This window comes from Onychostoma macrolepis, chromosome 17, assembly GCF_012432095.1.
Source record: "Onychostoma macrolepis isolate SWU-2019 chromosome 17, ASM1243209v1, whole genome shotgun sequence".
In the NCBI taxonomy this organism is placed as follows: Eukaryota; Metazoa; Chordata; class Actinopteri; order Cypriniformes; family Cyprinidae; genus Onychostoma; species Onychostoma macrolepis.
In genome coordinates, this window is record NC_081171.1 from 1,087,942 (window position 1) to 1,111,960 (window position 24,019).

The following is a 24,019-nucleotide window of genomic DNA, read 5'->3' on the forward strand; positions in this document are numbered from 1 at the left end:
AAATAAATGCAGCACTGATGAGCAGAAGAGACTTCTTTCAAAAACATGAATAACTTTTAACCAGTAATGCACATGTAGTTTCATTTGTAATGAATAGTGCACTGCATGTATACTGCTGTCCTGATGTGATGTTTGTTTCTGCAGGTACAGTATGGAGCGTGTCTACAGGCCGAGGAAGCTGGATCGAGCTCATCCCAGAGAGCTGCTGGAGTGTGCCTTCGATATCGTCATTCCCATCAGCAACAGCCTGCTGCCGGACGCCGAGGCCATTTACACCATCTCTGAGGTCGTACAGGAGTTCAGCGCGCTGCAGGTAACACACTTCTTCACCACGTCATTATTAGGACTGAGTAAAAAAATATCGATATCTCGATTTTAATCGATTCTCATTTTTACGAGACGATATTGATTCTTAAATCCCAAGAATCGATTAGTCTAGCCTGGTTTCAGTTAATGGACGGAACATTGTAGCGCACCTCCCATCTAATAAATCGCACTTTGGTACTTTTATTATGAAACAAAGTGTCAGATTTCAGATTCTGTGCATTGTATTGCAGTATTCAAACAATAAATGCTGTTTTGGTGCTGTTTAGTGTGAAGTGATCGCTGTAGCGCCTCAGTGAACTGATCATCTCCTCCGCTTTAATACTAGTTATAGCACAAAATAAACATGAATGAACATCCGGAGGTATGTTGAAAGAAAGAGTACAACTTTATAATCCGTATCCTGTCTCATGTAATCTCTCAGTCAGTGTTTCAGCCGCGCAAAGACATCAATATAACGGCTTGTAAACAATGTCACGTAACGTCACATTTACCTATTTGGTGACCATAAACTCATTAGTCAGCTAGAAAAATAGACTGTAGAGAGGGGCATTTTGCTAAATATATGCACCATATAATATATTCATTGTATTTTTTTACTGTTCTTCAATGTTTAATTTATATTTTTTATAACAGCCACCATTTAAATGTTTAAATATATATATATATATATATTTAAAACGAGTTGAAGCAGAAATAAAAAAGTAGAAATCTAACTCTAGCACTCTCTATTCTAATTATATGGTTTAAAAAAAAAAAAACTTGCCCCTTTTAGACTTGCACTCTATTCATTTTGCGTTTTGAAATTGCGTTTTCTTAAAAAAAAAAAAAAAAACCTAACACTAGCTTCTCTAATCGTTTTGTATTCTATCTATTTGTTTTCTTTTTATTTATTATACAATTATACAGTAATAGCCTCCCCCGGGTCCTAATGCCCGCTCAGTAAGGAGTTTTAATTCAGTAGGGTGATGTTGGCCTACAAAGGAAAGCAAAATACACACATAATATTTAGACTGTTTCTGATTAAATAAAGCAGTAATTAATGCCATAAAATCATGAGTATGTTGTGATTTAAAGGTCAGAAGCTATAGCTTACATGAACAAAAAAAAAATCACTAACATGACACTTAAATTAAATAGTTTTTTATACAGGTGCTGGTCATATAATTAGAATATCATCAAAAAGTTGATTTATTTCACTAATTCCATTCAAAAAGTGAAACTTGTATATTATATTCATTCATTACACACAGACTGATATATTTCAAATGTTTATTTCTTTTAATTTTGATGATTAGAGCTTACAGCTCATGAAAGTCAAAAATCAGTATCTCAAAATATTAGAATATTACTTAAGACCAATACAAAGAAAGGATTTTTAGAAATCTTGGCCAACTGAAAAGTATGAAAATGAAAAGTATGAGCATGTACAGCACTCAATACTTAGTTGGGGCTCCTTTTGCCTGAATTACTGCAGCAATGCGGCGTGGCATGGAGTCGATCAGTCTGTGGCACTGCTCAGGTGTTATGAGAGCCCAGGTTGCTCTGATAGTGGCCTTCAGCTCTTCTGCATTGTTGGGTCTGGTGTCTCTCATCTTCCTCTTCAATCTATGGGGTTCAGGTCAGGCGAGTTTGCTGGCCAATCAAGCACAGTAACACTATGGTCATTGAACCAGCTTTTGGTACCTTTGGCAGTGTGGGCAGGTGCCAAGTCCTGCTGGAAAATGAAATCAGCATCTCCATAAAGCTTGTCAACAGAAGGAAGCATGAAGTGCTCTAAAATTTCCTGGTAGATGGCTGTGTTGACTTTGGACATCAGAAAACACAGTGGACCAACACCAGCAGATGACATGGCAGCCCAAATCATCACAGACTGTGGAAACTTCACACTGGACTTCAAGCAACATGGATTCTGTGCCTCTCCACTCTTCCTTCAGACTCTGGGACCTTGATTTCCAAATGAAATGTAAAATTTACTTTCTGAAAAGAGGACTTTGGACCACTGAGCAACAGTCCAGTTCTTTTTTTCCACAGCCCAGGTAAGATGCTTCTGACGTTGTCTCTGGTTCAGAAGTGGCTTGGTAGCCCTTTTCCTGAAGACGTCTGAGCGTGACTCTTGATGCACTAACTCCAGCTTCAGTTCTCTCCTTGTGAAGCTCTCACAAGTGTTTGAATCGGCTTTGCTTGACTGTATTCTCAAGCTTGCGGTCATCCCTGTTGCTTGTGCACCTTTTCCTACCCAAATTCTTCCTTCCAGTCAACTTTGCATTTAATATGCTTTGATACAGCACTCTGTAAACAGCCACACCTTTCAGTAATGACCTTCTGTGACTTACCCTCTTTGTGGAGGTGTCAATGTTCATCTTCTGGATCATTGCCAAGTCAGCAGTCTTCCCCATTATTGTGGTTTCAAAGAACAAGAGATACCCAGAATTTATACTGTAGGGATGGTCATTTATTCAAACTCAAATGTAAATATTCTAATATTTTGAGATACTGATTTTTGACTTTCATGAGCTGTAAGCTCTAATCATCAAAATAAACATTTGAAATATATCAGTCTGTGTGTAATGAATGAATATAATATACAAGTTTCACTTTTTGAATGGAATTAGTGAAATAAATCAACGTTTTGATGATATTCTAATTATATGACCAGCAACTGTATACTGATTTATTCATTAATTTGTAATATGTTATATTTTTTTAAACAAATTATGAGCTCTAAAAGATTTTCAGAATTTTTATAACTCTTTTGCTTTAGACCATTTACAAATGTTAAATCATAAAATAAAATGTTAAGGTTACCGCTGTATCTCTCTGAAAAAAAAAAAATGGAGTGATTAATATATATTTTATTTATAGTTATTTTCAAATCTTCAATGTACTGTCATTATAAAATAACTTTATTATTGTTTATTTAATTCTAACAAATAAGTTCTTGTTAAAAACTAACCAAAATTAAAAATAATTATATATCGGCATCGGCTATCGGCCAAAATGAGTTGGAAAATTATCGGCATATAGGATATCGGCAAAATCCAATATCGTGCATCCCTAGTGCAGATGTTTCAGAGATGATGCAGTTTAATAACATTCTGAATGTCTGATGAGCCGTGTTTGTTTCAGGACAGAAACTACACCATCCACCTGAACCACACGAGTCTGCTGAAGGCCGTTCTGCTGCACAGCGGCGTCCCTGAAGACAAACTCACACAGGCCTCCAACATACTGTGTGACACCATGGTGATTAATATCAATTAATATTATTAATATAACATTATTGCAATATAAAGTCAAATGCATCAGTCTGGTGCATTTTGAGAGTGAAATTAAGAGCTCTGACCGTTTTTTCTCAAATCAAATGTCTTTGCATGTACTTGAACTGGACTTTAAAGTGTACTCCGATGTCTCTTTAGTTGCGATAGTGTCTCACTATCATTATTTCAATTCAGTTTCTTAATTTCCACTTTTATTTTTAGAATTTCTTCCAAAAATTGCCTTGCATCTCTCTCTCACATCAGTACACATAAATACACCACATCAATACAATACAATATGGCAAACACCAATGATAACATATATATTACATTCACACTGGTGTTTTTAAGGAGGCAAACAATTTCAATATAATGATTATAACTTAAAATTATTGTTATTATTATATCATTGCCCTTAAGACAGTAGTTCCAGAACATTACCATAGTACGATAATACTATTTCAGTATTATCATAATACAACTGTACTGTAAAATAATAAATTAATATTTCTTCATAAGTGCCATATGTATTGGAAAATAAGTTGCATAGGGTCAGAATTGCATCGTTGAGAGAGAAAAAAAAAACAGATAATATTTAAATTAATTATTTATTGTAATTTTACTTTTATTATATTCATTTTACAAAGTTGATTATTTTTATTTTTAAATTATATGTGTATTGTAATTTTATATTATGATTTTTTTTTAATTTAGTGTTTTTTTGTTTTATTTAAAAATTATTTTATTTAAATTTAAAATGTTTAAATAATTGTATATACCATATTTTCTGAAAAACATAACACTTTATTTAAACGTTTTATTATTAGTTTCATAAATAATGCAAAATACTGGTATATAAAATGAAACAATTGCAAACATTATAAACGCCGTAAACATGTATTTTAGTTCCTGTCACTCAAGTCCTTTACATTTAACAGTATTCAGAACAGGAATGAAAAATAAAAGTTTAAAACACGCAAATTTTAGTGTCATTCAGCTTGTATTATAAACACCGAAAGCATGTGGGAAATGCGCTGTATAAATAATCCAAATGTGTGCACTTTATGCATGTTTTGCATGCTTGACTTCAATTGCATATAAATCTTTACACTGCTTAAGTCTTTATTTCTTAACTTGCAAGCATATAACCCTTGAGCTTTTGTTTTGGTGGAAAACTGAAGTTTCTGTGAAAATAGTTTTACAGATGTGTCTAATTGCACCGTCTAGATAATTAATGTAAACGAAGCAGAGAAAACCTGTGGAAATGAAAGGCAGAGAGATGGTGGAAATGATCATGTTTTCAAAGCAAATATAAATGAACACCATGAACAAAATGATAAAGTGATGTGTGTGAGTGGCAGTGCTCAGGTTCAGCGGGTTCATTCTGCTCTTACGTAACCTGGAATATATTTCTGTCTGTCTCTCTTTCACCTTCACACGCAGAGTGAGAAACTGACGAAGCGCGAAGTGGAAGCCAAATTCTGTAACCTGTCCTTGTCCAACAACAGCGTAAGTCAGTTATTCAGAGCCAGAGCATGATTCTCTGCACACTGTCCTCAACTCTGATCCTCCACAGCTGGAAACATTTCTCTGTTAATGCACAGAAGTGTTGGGTAACACGTGAAGCCTTTGTGTAATGTGTTATAATGCTATTCATAATGCAAATGCATTTTAATAACTACAGATTCCTTTTACATCTGAAATTGGTTGTTTGTTGTATTTGAATGCATTGTACTTTTTAAAGGTGTAACAATATATATATATATATATATATATAATAATATAGTATTATAATGTTTTATAACTGTTGTTGCAGTTATTAATAAGATGCACTGTAATGTGCATTACACAAGGCACAATTAAAGGGATAGTTCACCCAAAAATAAATTATATAAATATATACATGTAAATATTTTTCAAATATATATTGTATGTGTGTGCATTTATATATACATAATAAATATACACACGTTATATATTAATATATTATTAAACTTTTATTTTGGACCTGATTAATCGTTTGAAAGCACTATATATATATATATATATATATATATATATATATATATCCCGCTATGAAATTTCAGTTCTTTTTCAGATATTTTCCATATGAATTTTAACATAGTATTTCTTATCATATTTTTCATCTGGAGAAAACCTCATTTATTTCAATTTGCCTGGAATAAAATAATTATTTAAAATTTTTAAAAAATGGCTAAGGTCAATATTATTAGCCCTCTTAAGAAATTATCTATTTGATTGGCTACGGAACAAACCACTGTTGTTCAATGACTTGCCTAACTAACCTAACTTTCTTAATTAACCTAATTAATCCTCTAAGCCTTTAAATTACACTGTAAACTGAGGATTAGTATCTTTCAAAACAACTAGTAAAATAATATGTACTGTCATAATGGCAAAGACAAAAAAAAATTAGTTTAGACTTGAGAAAAATAATTGTTAATGCTCCCAAAGGAGGAGAAGCGCATATACGTTTATCAAAGCATTTTCAAGTGTCAAGAACAGCCATGAGGAGTATTATCAAGAAGTTTGAAGAGACCCACACAGTGGAGAACAGAGGCAGGGAGTGAAAGAAATAAAACTATTGAGAGTGGTTTCTAAAGAACCAAGAACAACTGCCAAGACACTAGTGAATGATTTAGTCAAGTCTGGGATTGACATCTCAATGAAGACGGACACTAGAGGCCCGGACAGGAATGGACCAAGAAAAACTCTTCTGAAGAAGAAGAGACACCTCCAAGCTAGACTTGGTTTGAAGAACAACCTGGAGAAAAACTATGTACACTAGAAATGTGTCCTTTGGTCAGATGAGACAAAAGTACAGGTCTTTAGCCATAGAGATGTTGCCTATGTTTGGAGAAAGAAGGGACAGGTGCTCAACCCAAAGAACACCGTCTCCAGAGTAAAACATGGAGGTGTGAGTATAATGCTGTGGGGATGTTTCAGTGCGTTTGGAGCTGAATCATGAAAACGGAGGACTACGAGAAGATTTTGAAGGACAACCTCAGGCAATCTGCAACAAAAGATGGTTTGGGTCGGTGTTTTGTCTTCCAGCATGATGGCGACTCAAAGCATACCTCATTTCTGGTGTAGAACTACCTCCAAATGAGCAAAGTGAACATCTTTGACTGGCCTGCACAAAGCCCAGACTTGAATCCAATAGAAAATCTACTCACTGAAGACCAGAGTCCATGCAGGAGACTAACACATCTGGAGGAGCTTGAGAGATTTGCTGAGGAGGAATGGGCTGCGACTCCTCAGGAGACGTGTGTGGAACTTGTTGAGAACTATAACGAACAACTAAAGGCTGTTTTCAAGCAAAATTGATACACCATTGACTATAAACATCAGAGGGCTAATAATTTTGTCTTCAACTGTATGTGTATGTGTGTATATGTGTATATATATATATACACACACACACACACACATGTAAAGGCTTATGTTGTTGACACGTGACTCAAATTAAACTCTCTTCTTTGGAAAATCAGCTGCAGACGCTGTATAAGTTCATCGAGCAGAAGGGCGACCTGCAGGATCTGCTTCCTCTCATAAACTCGCTCACCAAACAGAAGAGTTCAGCCGTCGCTCAGATGGCCAAACAGGGCCAGAAAGATCTAGAAGAAGTCGTGAACCTCCTCAATAAACTGGCCATTAAACTACAGGTGAGGCGGCTCTTTGTTCATTAAAATTCTATATATATTTTTTTTTTGGGGGGGCATTTTTTGACTTTATTAGTATAGGATAGTATAGAAGTGACAGAAAGCAAAGTGGGAGAGAGATTGGAGGCGGGATCAGGAAAGGTCCTTGAGCTGGGATTCGAACTCGGGACGCCCGTAGCGCAACGGCGCTATATGAATTTAGTAATATTTGATATTCTTCCTTCCAGGGCTACACAATTAATCAAAATAAAACCAAAATCACAATATGATTTAGGCCGTGATTTAATTAAATAAATGTATGTGCTGCATGTTTCAGAGTGAAGCAGTTTTCCATCCAGGGTTGTTATAATTAACTTACTCTAAAATAAATTTAAAAACAAATTTAAATTTTTTTACTTTTAAATATAATAAGTGTTAACTGAAATGAAATATATGTATATATATACATTTTTAATTTAGCTATTTCATGTTTATTTTAGTAGAAGTGTATTATTTAGTATAGTTAACTAAAACATTTTGTTATTTGAAATAAAATAAATGTTAACTGAAATACAATAGAAAATTAAAAAAGAACATAAATTATTTTACTACAGCTAGTTGCCAGGGCAAATGTCTCAATTTAATTTAGTTTAACTTCATGTACTAACAATAACTAAAATTACTAAAACTTAAAACAGAAATTTTCAAACAGAAAAAAAAATCGCAATTAGATTTTTTCCCAGAATCCTGCAGCCCTGCTCCTCTCCTCATCCTCTGAGCGATTGTGTGTTTTGTAGGTGGTGGTGAATCTGGGTTTGGTATATAAGGTCCAGCATCACTGCGGCGTCATCTTCCAGTTCGTGGCATTCATCAGGAAACGCAAACGCACCGTTCCTGACATCTTAGCGGCGGGCGGACGATACGATCATCTGGTAACATGAACACGAGTCACGCACTTCTGAGATCATTCTAGCATAGGGCTGGGTTTTGACACAAATTTCATGATTCGATTCTGACTCGCAAGCTTTCGATTCAATTCAATATTGATTATTCTGGATATAAATCAGGTACACAGAACATGCCAAGTTTTCTCAAGGAAAAACTCTCTGTAAAATAAGCTGTAAAATATGCATTAAAGTCAGCTGGTACTACATTACTATAGGTTGCAATTAATTGATATATGCAAATGTTTGAATTACACTCAATTTAGTTTTTATAATTAAGTTATAATATACAAAATAATTATATTTCTACTCCCAATTAATTTTTTTGATGGTTGTCATAAAAACATGACGGATTTATTCATAAATTAACAAATTAAACATTGAAGAACAGCAAAAAATGATATATGGTGCATGTACCCCGACAGGATACGGATTTCGGTAAGTTGTACTCTTTCTTTTAACACCTTCAGATGTTCATTCATGTTTATTTCGGGGCTAAAAATGGTTTTAAAGCAGAGATAATCAGTTCACACGTGCTTTGCGCTGCCGCTTATCTTGAACTGAGGCGCTACAGCGATCTGTCACTCCACATTAAACAGCAGCAAAACGGCATTTATTGTTTGAACACTTAAATAAAATGGTGAGAATTTTAAATCTGATACTTTTTCTTCATATCAAAACTAGCAAAACGAAGCGATTTATTGGATGAGAGGTGTGCTACAATGTTCTGTTCGTTAACTGAAAACAGGCTAGACTAATCGATTCTTGGGATTTAAGAATCGATATCGTTTTGTAAAAATGAGAATCGATTAAAATCGAGAAATCAATTTTTTTTTACCCAGCCCTATAAATAACTAGAGATAAATCGACGCAGAATCGATTCGTGGATGTAATCTGAGATCTTCTGAATGCATCGCCATTCTCTCTGGAATCGATTCTGAGTTTATATTTTAACAGCAGATGGCGCTCTACTCTAGTTTTTATCCACGCACTCAAATGCTGATGAAGAAGAGTGCTGAAGAGCGCTTGTGCGTTCGAGTCTGTAATCTCACCTCGGCTCAGAATGCGAGATTAATGTAAACACAGCCCACTGTGAACACCCTTGTAATTCGCTTCAAACTTTTTTAATTTTATGAAATATTATTTTAGGTTCAAGTGTGTGTAAGGATTTGGAAACAAGCAGAGTATGGCTGTTTCTAAAGCTTGCAGCGCCACCTGCTGTTCGAAACTAAGCTCTGAATCGACTCGAGAAAGAATCGCGACGCATTCAGAAAATCTCAGAATCGATGCTAAATCATTTCTCGATTTATTTTCCCAGCCTTATAAATAGCTGATGCTTTCGGTTTTCCGCGACAGATCACGGAGTTTCGTGGGCCGGCGGTGTCCGGTCCGGTCCCCTCAGCGGTCGGCGCCAGCATCGCTCTGGATAAGATCTGCTCGGCTGTGGCCGGTCTGGAGGAAGCGGTGAGTGTCAGACCGGTGTGATGCCAGGCTTCCGATGCGCTGCGTCTCGTCTCATCTCTCTGTCTGTCTGTCAGCCTCCTGTGAGCTCCTGTGACGTTCTGGTGGTTCCTGTGGGTCAGTCCTCCTCTACCAGAGCCATTAAAGTCACTCAGAAACTCTGGGCGGCCGGAGTCTCTTCAGACATCGTCTATGACGTCTCGCAGGTCAGTGTTAAATGTTGTTCTGTCCCAGTCTAAAAAAATATTTGCTTTGATTGGTTAGTTTGTGTTCATTTTGTCACATCAGTAAATGAATCAGATTTAGCAGATGCATCAACTCTCCAAGCTTTTTCATGATTCATGGTCAAATCCCTTTGAGCTAAAATATTTAATTTTAGTCCGCCTCAGATTTGAACTTAATATTCAATAATTTAACTACAGATTCATATGTTTACAGTTCTCTGATGTTAATGGTCAAATGACATGCAGGCAGTTTTATTTTAGTTTTATTGATATACTTTTTGTTAATATTTTGAATTAGATTTTATTTTTATATTTTCTGTTTCCAAATTTAAAATCTTAGAAATGTTGTTGTTTTTTTGGTCATTTTTAGTAGTTCTCTCTTTGTCCAGATATTTTTTTAAATTTTTTTAATTTTTTATTTTAGTTATTTTAGTACTTAAAGTTAAAATAAATGAAAATGATAACTGTTGCCTGGCAACTAGCAATTTTTTATTTATTTATTTTTTTTACAATTTATTTATGTATTTTATTTTATTAATGTTTGTTTTCTTTTTAGTTGACTACAAAAGCATGCATGTAGTTAAACAAATAAAATAGTTAAAAAAATTCAATTTTGATTGTTTTACTTTAAAATGATTTGTTTGTGATTTTGCATTTTATTTTATTTTTATTGCTTATTGTAATTTTACATTATGATTTTAATCATTTTAGTAAGTGTTTTAATTTTTGTTATATTTTAAAATTATTTATATATACAATACATTTTTAATAAAACAACATTTATTACAAACAGCAAACCTAAATTAATTCATTTAAAGCAAAACTGAAACGTGCAGGAAATGCACTATAACTCGTGCTATACGTTGTTTTGTAATAGGAGTAGCAGCTAATAAACAATGTGACATAGTCTAGAAAATACAGTAAGTTATATTTTGATTGTTTTTATTTTTTAATTATTTAATTAATTCTTTCCATGAACTCGGTACACTACACAAAGATGTTTGATGCGCCGTTGGCAGAATCCACAAACACAGCAGCGGTTTAGAGGTCACAGAAACGCACACAATAAGAGCTGAACTCAAATCTGGTGCATAATGACTAGCACTCACGATTTAAAGTGTTAATTTGGTGCGATTTAATTTTGGAAAAAAGTAACTTGTTAAAATGGTTAGCTCATTAGCGCAGCGTCCCGTCCAGACCTGTCCATCACCTTACATTGCTGCAGTGTCTGATGATCATGATGCAGGACGACTGACTGTTAGAATGCAGATATACGAGCCTAAAATTCAAGATATGAGTTAAAAAAAATCACCCTCTATTTATTTGATATAGTTTAGCATTATCACGCCAGCAAGAGTGCTGCTTTTCCCCAAAATCTGCACCACTGATTTATACAACAGTTCAATAAACAAGAAGTTTATATTATCACATTTTAGACTCAATATTTCAAATATTTTGCTCAAATGAAAAGAGTTAATAAATAAATTCACTACCGAATGAATCAGCCGTGTGAATCAAATGAGTGAGTCAGTGATTCAGCTACTCATTCATAAACACAGTCAGTTGCTTCATTTCTGAATGAATCAGTCATTTGAACGAATCGAATGAGTTAATGATTCAGCATCATTTGAACAAATCAGTTGAATAAATGACTGCTTGACTCCCACTACTGGTGGTTTTAGATTTTTATATTTAGATTATTATTATTATTATTATTTATTTATTTTTAATCATTTCATATTTCAGTATTCAATTTGTTTTTTTTTAAATCCTATTTATTAGTATTATTTATGCAGTGTTGACTCCAAATATTTCTTTCTAAAGCTACTTTTTTTGTAATGTCTATTCAATGCAATTCTCATTTAACACATTAATGACGTTAATTGATCATTTCCCAGCCAAAACTGATGTGCGATTTAATTAATTATATTAAAATTTGAAGTAGTTTGATATCCCCAATAATGACAGTTGTTTAAATCATTAATTGCCCTGCAATAAAAAAATTTAATTAATGACCGTTTATGATCCTTGGTTGCTGGTGGAGTTTATGAAAGTGTGTTTTTCGGGTTTAGATGTCGTTGAACTGTTAGCTGAGTTTCACAGTCTCAGTTTTGAGGTGTGTGTGTGTGTGTGTGTGAGATTGAGCACAGAGATGTCTGTTTCTCACAGATTGAGCTGGATACAGACATCACACTGTGTGCAGTGTTGAATCAGCTCACACACACACACACACACATGTTTGTTTTAGTGGTTTACGGGGACTCTCCATAGGCGTAATGGTTTTTATACTGTACTTACTGTATGTGCTATTGTCCTACACCAACCCTACACCTAAACCTACCCCTTACAGGAGACTTTCTGCATTTTTAGATTAAAAAAAAACACCATTTAGTATGTTTTTTTAAGCCTGTTGATTTACTGAGACATAGGCAGTGTCCTCATAAACCACCTTCAAATTGTAATTCTCAAATTGTAACACCTGCACTAATTGTCTTTTAGCAGTATTTTATTCTGCTAGTTGTCTGTCTCTCTCACTCACAGTCGTACAGAAGAGATGTTGTTCTTACTCACTATTTTCTTTATTTGCTGTCAAGCGATTAATTGCATTCAAAATAAAAGTATGTTTACATAATATATGTGTGTGAACTGTGTATATTTATTATGTATATATAAATGCACATACATGTCTGTACGTATATATTTTAAAAAATATTTACATATGCATATATTAAAAAATGTGCATATGTGTATATATATATATTTATACTTCTACATAATTTATACTGTATATAAATATAAATATTTTATATATAAATTTAAATTTTTCTTAAATATATGCATTGATGTGTGTGCATTTATATATATATATACATAATAAATATACACAGTTCACACACATATTATGTAAACATACTTTTATTTTTAATGCAATTAATCGCAATTAATCGCTTGACGGCACTAATTTGTTATATTTCATTCACACTGATTTATACAACACCTAAAAACATGGTGAAAATGTGTTTGTTTTCTGATTTATGGAGTGATAAAAAGAGAAATCCAAATAGCCTTTAACTCGAATTTGATAACAAAATCAAAAAAGAAATATGAACCGGTTTCTTTTCTGGAAATGTGTAGAGAGAAATAAAAATGTTTTGTGAATGTACAGTAAGTGCTGGTGAAGTGGAGAAACAAACTATTTAAAGATTGAAATTGAAATCTACAGATGCAAATAAAGTGCAATAAAATAAACACTTAAATGCGTATTTCGTACTATTCTGAAAGAAGAGACATGGTATGGAAGCAAAATAGAATTTAATTAAGAAGGACTTGCCTTAAATCAACATACATTTATTTGAGTAGTAAAATGAAAACAAATCTTGTTTTCCTGGGAAATTGATAAAAATGAAGTGAGTTTAAGCTTAAAACAAGAACAAATATTTGCCAATGGTGTCAGAAAAATAAACTAGTTTGCTCTTTTGAATCAAGTTTGAGAATCCTAACATATTTGTACTGTAAAACAAGACAGAAATACAGAGGAAGAGGAGCACCTTTTTTGACATTTTGGTGAATTAAGAGCTCAGAGCTGAGAACTAGTTCCATGCAATAAAGCAATACATTGAAATGCCATAAATACAAAGACAATAAGCAGGCAATACATCTGTCCGTCAGTTGTGACGTTCTCACTAATTCTTGCGAAACAAGCATGGAAACAAATGTCATCCAAGACCAAAAAAAATTGTGTGTTATTGTTATTGACTGACTGAATCCGTCAGAGCGATTCCTCCCTTACTGAACCACAAGTCATTATTTTTATTATGTTTAACTCCAAACCACAGTCATTAAATTCCAGGGTGGAGCTTGGGCAGAATAAGTTTCTAGTGATCGTCAATTTCTGACAACACGAGACTAATGAGCCGTGATCCTCTCTAATGAATGCAGTCAGATGTGTGTGTTTTTCTGTTGTAATGAAGACAAATATTCTCCATTTGTGCCACAGTCACAGGAAGCCCTTCTGGAGCACTGCAGACAAGCTGGAATCACATTCATGGTGCTGGTGTCGGATAAAGAAGGAAATTACCTGAAGGTAAATCACATCAACACCTGCGCTGAAGACACTAAAGAGTGCGCTGATCTGACAGGCTCTCTTCTCTTCCCATCAGGTGAAGTCCTTTGAGAAAGACCGTCAGTCGGAGAAGAGAATCCCAGAGTCTGAGCTGGTCGATCACTTCATCCAAAAGAGCCGGACCAAACTCTCAGAAGAGAGAAACAGGTGACATACGCTGACGTTTACAACCATAAACCATGTGTCCGAGTCCAGAGGAAACATCTAATGCTGTTTTGTTTCTTTCTCACTTCTGCTCGTCAGAGAGATTTCTGAGAGTGCTTCTCTCCAGAATCCAAAGGGATCATTACTGGGAAACTCAGGTACAGGTTTTCACAATCTTGTTTTATCATTTTTTTTTATTTGGTTTTTATCACAAGTTATTGAGTAGAAAAGCCAAACTAATTTCCCTTTTTAAAAAATACAGCTCTGTAACAAAAATCTACAAAGTGACCAAAATCTTATTTCAGCCAAAAATTTAAATGTGCTCATCCTCGGTCCATCCAAGATTAGGATGAGTTTTTCTCTTCATCAGGTTTGTAGAAATGTGTCTCTGCATCAGTGTCTCAGCAATGGATGCTCTGCAGTGAATGGGTGCCGTCAGAATGAGAGTCTGATAAAAACATCACAATAATCCACACCACTCCAGTCCATCAGTTAACATCTGGAGAAGACAAAAGTTGAAACAAATCCAGCATTAAGACGTTAATAACTCAAATACCATAGAGTCCATAATCCATAATAACGCTTCCTCCAGTGAAAAAGTGTTCTGGTCTGAATCAAGAGAGAAATCTGCACAGATCAAGCACTGTTTACAAGCCAAAATGGTCCAGAACAGCTCTAAACAAATACTGTATGTGGCTGGATTTTGATGTGAGAGACAACAGAAGATGGACTTTTTCACTTATTATATTAATGATGGAGCTTTTGTCTTCTCCAGATGTTAACTGATGGACTGGAGTGGTGTGGATTATTGTGATGTTTTTATCAGCTGTTTGGACTCTCATAGAAACACAATTTTAATCATTCTCAGTATGATATCATGGCTTACTGCTTTATTAATTCATTAAAAACGTTATTGAGGCACACAGTGATTTAGTGTTGTGTAGTACTTTGGCTCTGGTAGATTTTGCATTTAAAACCTTGAAAGTAAATAAATGAATGTAAGGTTTGTCCAGCAGATGTTGGAGTGAATCCTCACACTTTTATCTTCTTGTGTGTTTGGTGTCCATCAGGTCTGTCTGAGTCACATGGGAGTAACACCATCATGTCCATGAACGTGAACCTCGTAACGCCTGAGAAAATCTCATGTAGCTCCCGGCGGAGATACGAGACGCAGGTCAGCACAATGATCTCACGTCTGACATCATGGAAAACACACTTTATTCCACATCTTGTACCTTTAAGGCCTGTAGAGAATGTCATTTCTCTTACAATCACACATGCTTGTTTGTTTTATGGGTTTCCCATTAATCCACAATAAATCCCAATGTTGCTTTTGGCCAAATTTCCCCTTGAAGTTTTCACACTCCATCACAATCAAGCGTGGAGAAACTCTTGAATCTGTGACCCCATGAGAAGCGTCCAGTGTTTGATTCAGCTCAATTGGCGTTTAATTCAGCATGTGTGAGTCCTCAGGACCGCGGTGACGTCCTTCTGAAATAAATAATGAGTCAGCCCTGTCTAGTGATGAGCCAGCGAATCTGAACCCCTGCTGTTCTATGCTCAGCTTTATTGCATACGATGAAAAACTTTTGCTTTCTGTCCTTTTGCATTATGAGCATGAGAGAAATTATGTCTTTCAGATCCAGACACGACTGCAGAATCTGAGCAGCAACTTGCAGAACAAGAGCAACGACATTGAAGTGCTGGCTGTGAGTATATGATGTCACTTCCTGCTCTCAGATCAGCACATTTGCATTGATGCATTTGGCAGACACTTTTATTCAAAGTTATTTACATTGCATTTGCCGATATTTGCCATTTTTAAATGATTGGCATCAGATGTGCCAAGAATGCAGCAACTTGCATCCATTCAATGTATACATTAGTGATCAACCAGTATAACAGCCGGTGTTTGGTATTTTTTTAAATTATCGGTTTTTATAGTTTTTCTGCATGGCTGACAAGTATCATAAGCAGCTTTAATTTTGACAGTGATGGGACTTATTTTGACAGCGACAAGAATGCTGCAACTTAAATTGAATTCAAGGAATACATTAGTGGTCAACCAGTATATTGCCATGACCGATATTTGGCATTTTTAAATTATCGGCACGATAATTAAATTAGTGTTGCCTGAACTTTGAGAAAATATGAATGCCAGTCTGCACAAACTTATCGGATTACTGAGTGCACTTGGTTATAGTGTTTACTTGAATACAAATAAAATTCTTAATCATTTCTTTATTTGTGAAAAATGCTATAATAGGATTACAAAAACAAGAATTTTCAAAAGCATAATTTTTTTTCATGTTTATTCATTTTACAATTAATTATCTAATTTAGAAAATATCTCAAATAAATTTGATTGCAGCAATTGCTATGCATCTTATTTAAATTGGATAGTGTAATATCATATATATCAGCTTTTTATCAGCTGTGAGCTCTTTAAAATATCGGTATCAGGCATCAGTCATAAAAAATCCTAGTGTACATTTAATTAACTCATACATTCCTTTTTATTTGTATTTTAACTATTTCTGTATTTGTGAAAAATACTAGTATATTATTGCAGAATGAAGATGCTAAAGCACAAATCTGTTAATTTATTAAGTTCAAATTATTTTCATATTGATTTATTGCACAATTAATTATGTCTAATTTAGTAAATATGGATCTAAACGTTATTGCAGCAATTGTTATGCATCTTATTTAAATTAAATAGGGTTATATAATATATATTTTGGCTTTATATCAGCCGCTGGCTCCTTAAGATATCGTCATCCGTCGTCAAAAAAAACACATATCGGTTGACCACTAGTGTACATTTGACAGAATGAAGATACCGAAGCGCAAATCTGATTATTTTAAAATTTATTTATTTTTGAATATTTATTTTATATTGATTCATTGTACAATTATATGTAATTTAATAAATATGAATCTCAATTTCATTGCAGCAATTTTATGCATCTTAATTAAATTAAATAGTGTAAGATCATATATATCGGCTTTATATCGGCCTCGACTCTCTAAAAAATATATTGGTATCAGCATCAGTTGCCTGGTGATCAGTTCATGCATGATTCCTGGGAATCGAACCCATTACCTTGGCGTTGCCAGTGATGTGCTGTACTAGATTCATTTTTCATTTAGCATTCTCATAGCATTTAGATTCTCCCAGTGAAATGAACTGTTTTGAGAAGCATAAACAGCAAATTGAGAGGAGCGCTTGTCATCAAGATTCACATCGCTTGCATATTTAGTTAATTAGTGGTTTTGTGGGGAATAAAGTGGTTTGGTGTTTCTCACTGTTATTACAAAGTTTACAAAACTCCCCTTAACCATGAGTCATTGGTTCAAATATGAATTTGTCCCCGAGCCAGAATCTCAAGTTCAGGAAGTAGAACCACCTTAAACTTTCCAGACACTCTGATCAAAATCTAAACAGCGTTAACAGAAACAACATGATGTACTGATATGAAAACAAAGAGACTAACGCCACATACACAGCTCGTTTCCACTCATGGTTCTTCGGTGGCGTATTTACTTCAACTTTTACCCTGTTAAGGCACATTTTGAGCTCTTCCTGTTGACTGGTACGCTGTGTTTACATGGCACTGTGTTCGTCTGCGGTTTTCTGTAGATAAGCCTCCATTGTGTCTGCGAACCTGACCTTCACAATCTCTCCTGTCGCATTCCTCCGCAGGTCGATCTGCCCAAGGAAACCCTCATCAACTTCCTGTCCCTCGAGGTTTGTAACGCCCGCTATTATTATGAGCTATTCTGAGTAAATAAATGGCATTCCAGTGGAAAACAGCGGGATAAAGCGGAAGAGAGGGGGATCCTGTCTGCTGACAGCAGGACGCGGGCTTTCCTCGTGATGAGGGAAACCCTCTCCATCAACACGAGTCACTGTAACGGGAAGAACAGTCTGTTCATGTCGTTTAAACAGGGAACAAACATGACCTTACACAGAATGATGGGATATTTCACACTAACAAAGGCCTTCAGTTATTCACCAGTTCAGAGTGCGAGGAAAAAGGACTTAAGTCCACCAAACCACACTGAGTGATTATGAAAGTGTTTTTTTTTTTTGTTTTGTTTTTAACTTTTTTCATTATTAATTTTTCAAGATGTTTTATTTAGCATTTAAAAATGCAGGAAAAAAGGAGATAAAACAAAATAATGTTTTTGAAAGAAGTCTCTTCTGCTCACCAAGGCTGTATGCATTTGATCAAAATACAGTAAAAACAGTGGAATATTATTACAATTTAAAATAGCTGTTTTCTATGTGAATCTATTAGGGATGCACGATATTGGACTTTTGCCGATATTGTTCAACTCATTTTGGCCGATGCCGATACCGATATATTTCCTTTTGTTTGGAAGCAACACCAAGTCTTTCCTGTGCAGAAATTATAAGCAAAATATTTTAAATTTTGGTTAGTTTTTAACAATAACTTATTTGTTAGAATTAAATAAAAAATAATGAAGGTATTTTAACAGTACATTGAAGCTTTGAAAATAACTATAACTATATCAATCGCTGCATTTTTCCCCCCAGAAAGATGCAGTTAACCCTAACATTTTATTTTAAGATTTAACATTTGTAGATGGTCTAAAACAAAAGAGTTGTAAAAATTCTGAAAATCTTGTAGAGCTCATGATTTGTTTAAAAAATAAAACACATTAATGAATAAATCAGTATATATAAAATTATTTAATTTACAAGTGTCATGGTTGTGATTTTTTTTTTTTAAATGTAATTTTTTTTTTTTGTATAAGCTGTAGCTTCTGACCTTTAAATCAAAACATACTCATTATTTTATGACATCAATTACTGCCTTATGTAATCAGAAACACAGTCTAAATGTTACTTGTGTAGGCTATTTTACTTTTAATTTAATTAGAAGTAGGCCAACAGCGCCCCCTACAGATTAAAACTCATTACCGAACAGGCGTAAAACTCATTACCCGGGGGAGGCTATTACTGTTTACTCTATCACACACCGAACGCGTCATTCTGTACATGCTTGCTCGGATTAAATGCAGCGATCCAAAACAGTGAATCTAATCCTCATTCAGACAAAACTGCTTCAAGAATGAGCCACAGAATCTATGTTAAACTGTAATTTATTTCTGTGATGCACAGCTGTATTTTCAGCATCATTACTCCAGTCTTCAGTGTCACGTGATCCTTCAGAAATCATTCTAATATGCTGATTTGCTGCTCAACAAACATTTCTGATTATTATCAATGTTGAAAACAGTTTTGCCATTTACCATTTACGTACCATTCAAAAGTTTGGGGTAAGTCAGATTAAAAAAATTATTAACTTTAATTTGGTAAGGATGCGTTTAATTGCTCAAAAGTGACAGTAAAGACATTTATAATTTTACAAAATTGATGTAAAATTGGATTGGATTGGATCAAATCTTAAAAATGGGTTGTTCAAAAGAGAAAAAAAAGGATTCTGAATTCAGATTAGATCACAAAATCCAATCTTGGTTTTGATCTGGAATAAATCCTCAGTTTGTGTTGCTCAAAACTTTTTAGTAAGATTGGGATACTTTTGATATATATATAAAAAAGATTATTCTGATCCCAGCAGAAGGGTGGATTTCAGGAATAAAAATGTAATAAAACTTTAAAACTGGTCCAAAAAAATTTCAGAAGTAGTTATTTGTGTAAATGCAATGCACAACTGTATTTTTGATCAAATAAATGCAGCCTTGGTGAGCAGAAGAGACATTCTAATCTAAAACATTTAAAATTCGTAATTACAGTACTCCTTCCATGTCTCTCAATAATGTCAGTAATAGGTCCATTTTAAGCCTCAACATAAATTCACTTCTTACATATTGTATATTTCTTCATTCCGAGTGTCTCAGATATGATTCCTCATCTGTGCTAACTGGAGTGTTTAACGCTGAAGCTGATGTTGTTTGTCTCTCAGTTTGATGGTGAGGAGCAGTTCAACATCAGTGTGAAGACGCTTCTCTCTCGGCTGCCCAAACAGCGGTACCTCAAATGCATCTGTGAGCAGATCTACCACTTCAAGATCTCCAAAAGGTACTGAGTACTGGTACTTTTGTGTTACACAGAAGAAAGAAAGTCATTCTTTTATTTTTGGGTGAACTATCCCTTTAGGAATTTAATTAGGATAGATAGATAGTTTTTATTCATTTTTATTTCAGTTTTAGTTATTTTAGTACATCAAGTTAAAATAAAAAAGTGGAATGTTCATTGGAATGTTATGAAACTTGGTAAAGGTTTTGGCACTTGCTATGTGAAAAAAAAGATCATGGACATGATTGAAAAAGGTTGTGGTTTTGAAAAATCGTCAAACTTGTACTCTTCATGGTCAAAAATGACAGCATTGGAACAAATGGGAATTTAATTTCATCTAGTGGAGATATTTGGTACTGCGCCCTAGGGCTGCACGATTAATCGAAAAAAAATCACGATCTCGATTCATACATAAATGCGATCTCATTTCTAAATGACGGCGATTCACTTCCGTGTATTTCCCTGCATTCAGATCATGCTGCATTCACGCGTTATTGGTCACACTTACACAATAACAAAACACTATTAATTCATCAATCAATCATAACTCTCGATCACTTCTCTCCTCTCCCTCATTGGCCACGTTCCGCTGTCACTCACGTGACGTGTAATAAGGCGTCAGACCTAAACGGAGTCAGTTTACTTGGTGGATTTGTAACGGTAAATCCGAATCCTTTTTTTTTCTCTTTTGAACAACCCATTTTTAAGATTTGATCCAATCCAATCCAATTTTGTAAAATTATAAATGTCTTTACTGTCACTTTTGAGCAATTAAACGCATCCTTACCAAATTAAAGTTAATAATTTTTTTTAATCTGACTTACCCCAAACTTTTGAATGGTATGTATCGAATCATTAAAACACTGATAAAAGTATATATACCCCCACTTTATTGGTATTTAAATAGTATACGTTTATGTTGAAGTTTATTCATGAACAGATGGCGCTGTATTAAGCAGTATATAAAAAGTATTTCTGTTGCTTATAAAAACGTTTCTGTGTATTTGACAAATATTGCATTTAAATCTGTGATAAGAGTGGAAACACCGTGCGAGCGTCACTACCGGGAGCAGAAAGTGTCCGGCTTGACGTCTCCACTTTTAATTCCGCCCCGACTGCAAGAGGCTACTCTCGCCAGCTGGTGACAGGCTAGTGTAGTGCATCTCGAACGCACCTACTGATAACAGCCAATCACATACTCCCGTTGCATGAACGGGATTGGCTAGCGTCTGCGCTAGGGTATTTGCATAAGGTGATAATCTGTATTTGCATAATCTGATTGGCTGACGCCTGCGTTGGCGCTTGAAAAGTTGAAATTTTGGTTGAAAAAATGAGAATCGTGATCTCAATTCCCATGGAGAAAAATCGTGATTCACATTTTAGCAAGAATCGTGCAGCCCTACTGCGCCCAAACAAAATCCTACTGAAAGCTCATTTTTTGAGATATCAACCTCAAATTTGGAGCACAATTTGTTTAGATGTATGGCTTTGATTTTCTCAAGGTTTTAGAGTAAAACGTTTTGGGAAAAAAAAATTTCATGTAGAATTTAAATTGTTTTCATAACAATAAACTCTATTAAAATCTATTTACATTGTTTAAAGTTACACTTTATGGAAAGTATTCAAGATTTACGACAGTTTAAATTGGAAATTTTATTTTCAAGTTGCTCAGAAAGTGGTTAACTGGTTAAAAAAAAAAAAAAAAGATTATAAATACTGCATAAATATAATTCAGTACCATAAAATAAGATATATAAAATACAAAATATAAAAAAAATATATTATTAAGCTGAAATATAGAGCATTCATTTCACTGAAGCATTAAGTCTTTATATTTTATTTCATGTTTTCTCCTTTTTTTTGTTGTAGAAGGTTGGTTTTTTTTTTTTGGTTTCAGTATAGTTTTAGTTTTTTGCCATTGTTCCCAACTTCCAGTGTATCGAACTCTTTTCAAGGTTATCTTGACTAGTTTAACTACTATAAATCATGAGTGGCTTGTATCTTGGTAAACTGCCTTTTCAGAGTGTTTTGTCAGATCTCCTCACTCGTTAATCTGACAACGAGACCCGATCCGCTTCTCCTCAAGTGTTTCCAGACACTTTTATTTACAATCATTAAACCTGATCCAGTGCTGAAGCTCTTTCTTCTCAGCGCAGGTGCTAAAGTCACGTCTGGATCCTCTGAATCCATGTCATTGACTCTCTCCACCCAAACAGCAGTCATAAATTAACAACTTTTACCCCCATTTCTGGTCATTCTTTGGAGAAATGGATGCGACTTTCCTGTGTTTGGGAACATAGAGTCTCATTGGATTCTCTCAACAGTTGTTTCTAATTTCCTCATGAGCTCTTTCTGTTTTTTTCGCGTTACGGAGCTCATGTTGACTGTCAGAGTACCGTCATTTAGAAACAATGGAGAGACTGTGTGGCACATACTGTTCAGCTTCGTTTTGCTGGTGCATTTTGGTCTATATCATATCTTCTTTCAGACTAGTGGAAAGAAAACATCCAAAATAAACATTTAAGTCTTTATTACACTTTATTTATGTGCATCTGTAGATTTTGGTTACAATGCATATCTTTAAAGAGGTTTTTTTCTCTTGCAAACACCAAACTTTACAGTTTAATCCTCTCTATATTTTCATACACACTGATTTAAACATTATACTTCTATAAACATTTGTTTTCTGTCGGTTGACAGTTCTTTCTGATTTATCGAGTGATCAAAAGAGAAATCCAAAATCCCCTCTAAAATCTCTTTGTGAAATGTTAATATGATGATGAAAGTAAAACTTAATTGAGTAGTCATATGTCTTATATGGAGCCAGTTTTATGTTGTAATGCTTAATATTTGAAACAATCGAATGAAGTAAACATCTCATCTTTGGGAATTTAAGACAAGGGGTTTAATAATTTTAAGTTTTTTAAAGAACATTCTTTTCAAGAGTTTGAATTTTGAGTTTTGTCTTTACACGTTCTTAAAAAAGATATTTTAAATTTTTAGTAAAAAAATTTATTTATTTTTTTTTAAATACAAGATATTCTTAACTTTTTTTCTTAAGTTAGAAAATAAAGCTTGTTTCCACTATGGAATAATAATAATAATAATAAAAATTGCAACTTTTGATCTAAATTTTTAAATATTTTTTAAAATTTTATTACAATCTTCCAATGTTTCTCTGTGGCGCTGAAACCTAAAGATGTCCGAGTTCCGCTCCCCGTGCAACTGATACTCGACTGCCATTGGCTAGTCTGCGTTCGAGGGGAGGGGCTTACGGATAGGTCAATTGCGAGTTTACAATCGGAGTTTACATCTCACAATTCAGATTTATCTTACAGTTTGGATTATCTTTTATAATAATTGTGAGTTAATGTACTCACAGTTCTGACTTATTTTGGGTTTACTTTTGGGAAAAAAAATTCCTACGGAATAAAAAATACAAAAGGTAATCTTGAATTTTTCTTTCACAATTCTGACTCTTTCCCTCACGAGTTTATATCTCACAACTTGGACTTTGCTTCTCAGAATTGTGAGTTTAAACAACATCTATATATTTTTGTCACTTTTTTTTCTCAAAATTGCAAGTTTGCTGTTTTTATTTCTGCGGAATCAATCTTCCATAGAAAACAGTGGTTAAATATTTTATTCTGAAGGAATAAAGTCAGTCTTTTTAACCTCAGGTGTAACAGATCTGAAACAAATATTTGCCAAAAGGGTAAAAACTTACTGGTTCTTGTTTTAATTTCTGAAATCTCATGACGACATGCTGAAAGTCTAGAACTGAAGAAAATCAAATATTATGTCTTG

At 34.2% G+C, this 24,019-nt stretch overlaps 1 protein-coding gene across 1 annotated transcript in view; it reads left to right on the forward strand.

Moving 5' to 3' along the window:
• The window catches only part of eif2ak4 (eukaryotic translation initiation factor 2 alpha kinase 4), a 48,058-nt gene that overhangs the window by 23,714 nt on the left and 325 nt on the right, over positions 1–24,019 (forward strand). Inside the window, exons 25-38 of the mRNA XM_058749035.1 lie at positions 145–313; positions 3,454–3,570; positions 5,028–5,093; positions 7,097–7,270; positions 8,044–8,178; positions 9,547–9,654; positions 9,729–9,857; positions 13,873–13,959; positions 14,036–14,145; positions 14,242–14,300; positions 15,213–15,316; positions 15,783–15,851; positions 17,849–17,893; positions 20,100–20,215. Of these exons, the coding sequence (XP_058605018.1) occupies positions 145–313; positions 3,454–3,570; positions 5,028–5,093; positions 7,097–7,270; positions 8,044–8,178; positions 9,547–9,654; positions 9,729–9,857; positions 13,873–13,959; positions 14,036–14,145; positions 14,242–14,300; positions 15,213–15,316; positions 15,783–15,851; positions 17,849–17,893; positions 20,100–20,215 (1,488 nt within the window). The remainder of the gene's footprint in view (positions 1–144; positions 314–3,453; positions 3,571–5,027; positions 5,094–7,096; positions 7,271–8,043; positions 8,179–9,546; positions 9,655–9,728; positions 9,858–13,872; positions 13,960–14,035; positions 14,146–14,241; positions 14,301–15,212; positions 15,317–15,782; positions 15,852–17,848; positions 17,894–20,099; positions 20,216–24,019) is intronic.